Below are 5,921 nucleotides of genomic sequence, written 5' to 3'. Positions count from 1 at the left end.
AATGCCATTAAATCTAGAAATAGATAATATTTATTGAATTTTCAATTAGCTTCAGAATTTTCAAAAACATTTATTTATGTTGTTAATTATTTTTCAATCACATTTGCAATAACAACAACAGAAATAATAATCACATTCTGTTTTAAGAATAATAAATTTTAATATCAAAATATTATAGAGGTGTTAAATGAAAAATAAATATTTATGTTTTGCAAAAGAAATTGTTACCAAAAGTAAACATAAAGTTTATGTAATTTCCTCTAATGAATAATTAAATTAATATATATTATATAAAGCTCGTATTAATGCAAAGCTTCTTCATATAGGCTCCGTTTGGTAGCCATTTTTTTTAAAATATATTTTTCTCTCTCTTCTTTTCAACCACACATTCTTTATTAAAATAATATTACATATAAATGAAAAACTTTTTCTTATTTTTTAACTACACATTTCACATCAATTTACTATTCTAAAATACATTTTTATATAAAAATGTCTATCAAACACTTCCATAGTCTAATATGCGTTACACTTTTTAACACAGTTTATAGCCCATAAACGTGTTGAAAAGAAAGACTGCATTGAATATAATTCTAGTTGAATGGTCGTCGCGCTTTTATGTTAAACCCAATTTGATAGAAATTAAAATTGAATTAAAGTTAATAATTATTTTTAATTATATATTTTTTTGAGGTTCACAATTTTTTAATTAGATATTTTATAAATTTTTATTAGACGTATTTAAATTTTGATTATAACGGTACCAAATAAGAGTTAAGTATTTTTTTTATTTTTATTTTTTGAAGAAGAAAGAATCATTTTTCAATTGTACAATCCTTTCCAGCAAATCAGTGTACTTACTTACATCTTCATCATCATGGTCATGGTCAAACTTAGCTTTTAAATTACACTTTTGTTTGGATCAACACCCATTTTTAGACAAGCAATTAACTTCTAATTTTAGTATATTAGTAAAATAAGGTATTTTGTTAGTATACACGACCGGTTTCATAGGATATTTGTATTCTATTTCTATATCTTGTAGAAATTTTTTTAGGAAATAATTTTAATCCAATTTTGTCTAAGATTCTCTTTTTAGTAAAAAATGAAACCTTCAACAAATTATACAAACGTGTTAAAAAATAACTTCTTAATTTTATAAACAATTTTTGACTTTTTAAAAGTCTTACCAAAAAGGTCCTTAGTATATTGGTTATTGTAAATATTATACAAAAATGAAGAATGATCTACTGAGCATTATTGCTTTGTTACATAACGTTTCAATTAATTGGTGAATCATTTAAATTTTTGGGATCTTGAACGGACTTATTCATCATTATGCTAAGTCACTAGCAAAGATTATATCTTGCACAAGACAACCTTCTACAGTTAAAATGAAATGAATAGATGCTATTCACAATAATCAAAACAAACCAAAAAAAAGTTGGGTTGGAGAGGGAAAGATGATCTTGTTTCTTTTAAGTGAAGCAATAAAGAAGGAGTGAGAAATGAAAAAAGAAAGCTAAAAAAACTCCAAAAAAGCTGTAAAAGGTCATTTTCAGGGAGGGATGGAATTTTTGGAGTATCTATCCCTCTATAGTCCATACACCCAGAACCCCACACCAGGCCAACCCCCCCTCCCCCATCCACATCCACCAAACCAATAGAATTGGTGGGCTGGTTCTTGTATTAGTATTTGTATAGGCTGTACAAAAATAGCAGGTGCAGAGGGCCAGTGATTAGATTACAGAAATCTTTAATCTACTTTCTGACCAAACACCTGCTAATTGAAGAAAACTTGTCCTCTTGTTTCTTGGTTCAAAACCCACCTCATAGGGATTCTCGAGTAAATCAAGTGTTCTCTTTATATTCCTGCAAATTTTGTTGCTACAATTTTAGAAAAGCTTAGCTGCTTAAAAGTGAGTAGTAGTATGAAGAAGATGGGTTAGCCTGAAATTAGAGTATAGGCTTTGGTGGGGGGTGTGATCTCCTCTCTCTGTTTAAAGTGATGGAATTTGGAAGGTTGAATGGCAGAGGCTTTTGGGATAGGCAGCAGATATTACAGAACAAGAAGAAAGAGGAGAAGAGTGAGAAGCAGCAGCACCAAAAAAAAGCCAATCACTGAAAATAAGTAAAAGTTTGTTTGAAAAAAAGCTGGAACAAAAAAAGAAAAACAAGGTTCTGAGTCTGGATCCTCTGAGGAATCCTCATCTTTATCCTAATCAGAACCAGAACCAGAACCAGCACCAGAACCAAGTTGTTGGAATCTCAAGAAATGTAGAAGAAGAGGAAGAGGAAAAAAACCACCGCCGTCGCCGCCACCAGGAGGAGGAAGAACAAACACAACCATTGTCGCCGCCGTCGTCCCATGGCCATCACCACCACCACCAGCTCCATCAGTCTTTAGAGTTTTTCCAGCAAAATCAGCCGTCAATCTTTGGAAGTTTAGAAGAAATACCATCACAACAACCGCAGCAACCCAAGAAACGTTCGTACAATCCTTCGGCTTCATCATCCCTGGAGCCGGCCGGAGAACATGCAAGATTGCGGGAGAATATAGGGGAAACTTCTCATCACCGCCAAATGTCGTCAAGATTGAGGAACACAGGCGGGGAGATAGTGGAAGTTCAAGGCGGCCATATAATCAGGTCCACAGGACGAAAAGACCGGCACAGTAAAGTCTGCACCTCTAAAGGACCAAGGGACCGCCGTGTTCGCCTTGCCGCACATACTGCCATTCAGTTCTATGATGTCCAAGACCGCCTTGGATATGACCGCCCGAGTAAGGCGGTAGATTGGTTAATAAAGAAGGCCCAAGCAGCCATTGACGGCCTTGAGCAACTGCCGGCCTGGAAACCCACCACTGGTTCTTCGGTAGATGCAAGTTTTGAGCAAGAAGATGCACAGAAGCTGTTTGCTGAAAATCACCGGCAACATCATTTGGGTACTAATATTGCAGGGCCTTCGAGTAAAAGGGCAATGACAATGCTGGGAAGTGAAAGTGAGCAACAAGGCTTGCACCAGAGGGGCAATGTGAATCCGAACCCGAGCTTTCTGCCCCCTTCGTTGGACTCCGATGCCATTGCGGATACTATCAAGTCCTTCTTCCCAATGGGTGCTTCGGCCGAGTCCAGTTCCTCAGCTATGCAGTTTCAGAGTTTCGGAACTTCCGATTTGCTGTCAAGACCCAATAATCAGAGTCAAGATCTAAGGCTTTCTTTGCATTCACTTGAAGATCCAATTTTGCTCCACCACCATAACCAACAACAGCCACAGGAGCATCAAAATCCCATTCACCACAATGAACAAACACATGTTCAATCACAAGCACAAGTCCTATTAAGTGGCACCCCACTGGGGTTTGATGGCACTGCTGGCTGGTCCGGGCAACACCAGCAGATGTCAGAAATCACCTGGTTCCAGAGGTTTGCAGCTTGGAATGCCGGTGGAGACGCCGGTACTGGTAGTGGTGGAGCAGCAGGATACTTGTTCAACTCTCCGTCAGTGCCTCAGCCACTGTTACAGCAGCTGTTAGGCCAAAACCAGTTTCTTTCTCAGAGGGGACCCCTTCAGTCCAGTAACTCACCTTCGGTTCGTGCTTGGATGGACCCATCAGCCATCGCTATTGCTACGGCTGATCATAGCCAACAGCAGCAGAGCCATCCTGCAGTGTTGCCCATTTATCCATCTTCACTACCTGGCATTGGATTTGCCTCAGGAGTGGGTGGATTCTCTGGGTTTAACATTCCAGCACGAATTCGGGGTGATGAAGAGGAGCACGATGGTTATTCCGACAAGCCATCCTCTGCTTCCTCTAATTCTCGTCATTGAGTTCAACTCACATAAAAAGAGAATACTCTCTTGCATTGACAGGTAAAATCCTCAATCCCATTTTTCAGTTCTGTCAAGTCTCAACTTGTTTTTCTATCCATTTTTAGTCAAGAATAATGATATGCTGTTACAATTGATGGAATTTTCAGGAATTTATCTCTTTGCCAGTGGGAGAAATCAGGTAGTACAACATATCCAAGTTTTTGCTGCTCGTGGTTCTGAACGAGGAGAGTTACTTCGGTGAGTTAAATCCAATGGCCACTGCCATGGGAAGAAGAATTTTGAGTCTAGTTTCAAATTTTTCGATCCCAGTTTGCTATTCTACTTTGTTGTCTAATAGTGCTCACTTTCACGTGTTTATTATCTGGGTGAGCTCGTAGCTCAACTTTGTTTCAAGCTATTCTACTACTTTCTGTTTTTGTTGTTAAGACTTGTTCTGCTACTACTGTCCTTTTGTTTTGTTGCTGCTTTTCGATGAATTCTCAGGTAATGAATTTAGAATTTTGAGGAAGCTGTGTTTTCCATGAAATTAAACTTCATATCTACTACATTTGGACAAAATCTGGTTGTCAAATTCAGTGTTATTAATTGCAGTGTCTCATTTGTTTGGAAATGTTCAATTTGGGGGGTGAAAAGGAGTTGTGATTTATTGATTGTCTGCGTTACTGCCTTCTTCGAAACGTTACAGCTCAAGCCTTTATCAAAAATCTTTGGCCAGCAAAAAGAATTGAAAGAACTAATGATCTTTTACATCTGTCCTTGCTTGGACTTGCAGGGATCATTGTGATAAAAGTCGTTTTCCATGAAATTTAAAGCAGTTTTCTAAGAACAAGTCATCTTTCGATGTGGAACCGGCATGTATTTTAGCCCCTGTTTGGTCCCCCATTTTTTGAAGTGAAAATGGGTGGAATAGTTTTTTATTTTTTTATTTTTAAATGAGTGGTTAAAAAAGAAGGAAGTTTTTTCAATTTACGTATAATATTATTTTATGGAAGATTGTGTGGTTGAAAATAGGAGAGAGAAAAATGAAATGTAATGTAATGTAATGGGAGGCTAAACGGGGGCTTAGTATCACTTATCTAAGAATGAGTATGCTTCTATAGTCATAACTAGGCTTGAGCAGTACCTGATTGGGCCGGTATTCCATTTGTTTATACGTGTTTCTTAAGATTGGTTTGAGAGGGCAAACAGTTAAGTTTGAGTACAACTCTTAAATCTTGCTACTTTATGCTGTATAAACTACAATACTTGAACTTGGCTCAAGTTTTACTCATTAAAGCTCCATTGACCTTAACCTAAACAAATGGTACATTTGGTTGGGAGGATTTGATAAGAAAAAGAACCTTTTAATCTCATTCGTTATCCTAACAAACGTACTAGGCTGAGAAAAGATATACAACCAAAAAGTCTTTTGAAGTTGGCTCATCTTTGAACTTGAGAGACTGTACTCAGATTATGTAAGTATGCTTTCAGTGTTGCAATAGATGAAGGGAAGATGAATCAAGTGGGAGCTTAGTGGAATTTCGCTTGCGTTAGCAGCATGTTCGGCTCAACTCAAAGTTATCTGAACTTATCTTTTAATTCAATTGGATTAGTTGCTTTTTTCTTAGAAGTAAAAGAATTTACTTATTTTTGATGGTAAGGTAGAGTGTTATTAGAACAAACCAGCTATTATTTATCCATGAATGCCACCAACTATGATACTTAGCCATCAATTACTGGTCCCTACCCTGCAAGTCTTCGCTGTCTTAAAATTTAGCATAGCTGGAAACTGTTCTTCACCTTGGGAAAAATATAAAGAAAAGCGTTTGGCTTATATTGAGATGGTGACAACCGCTTGATGGTTGTTGGTACATAATGGCTGATAATTATCATCTCAAAGGGCAGAATAAGTTCAGTCTTCAAGTCATTTGTACACTGCCATAACTCATTTCTGAAGGTCTGAAACTAGGAAATTTCTTCAATGCTATTTAGGGCATTTAGAGTGACAGTTGTAAGAAAAAAAAATTGTAAAATCCTAGTTCAGAAGAAGGCAAGATCCATGAACAATGTACCTGTCAAGGGGTACATTATAGTTTGAGTTGAACCAT

At 37.0% G+C, this 5,921-nt stretch overlaps 1 protein-coding gene across 1 annotated transcript; it reads left to right on the top strand.

Annotated features, from left to right (window-relative positions):
• Positions 1-1,672: 1,672 nt before the first annotated feature.
• On the top strand, positions 1,673-4,365 carry LOC111395606 (transcription factor TCP4-like). Its single transcript, XM_023021679.1, has 2 exons — positions 1,673-3,873; positions 3,981-4,365. The coding sequence occupies exon 1, from the start codon at positions 2,584-2,586 to the stop codon at positions 3,829-3,831; it is 1,248 nt and encodes a 415-aa protein (XP_022877447.1). The 5' UTR covers positions 1,673-2,583; the 3' UTR covers positions 3,832-3,873; positions 3,981-4,365.
• Positions 4,366-5,921: the final 1,556 nt, after the last annotated feature.

Source organism: Olea europaea, chromosome 6 (genome assembly GCF_002742605.1).
Source record: "Olea europaea var. sylvestris chromosome 6, O_europaea_v1, whole genome shotgun sequence".
Taxonomy (NCBI): domain Eukaryota; kingdom Viridiplantae; phylum Streptophyta; class Magnoliopsida; order Lamiales; family Oleaceae; genus Olea; species Olea europaea.
Note: the sequence above shows the minus strand (reverse complement) of the source record. Positions and strands in the feature narration are given on the sequence as shown.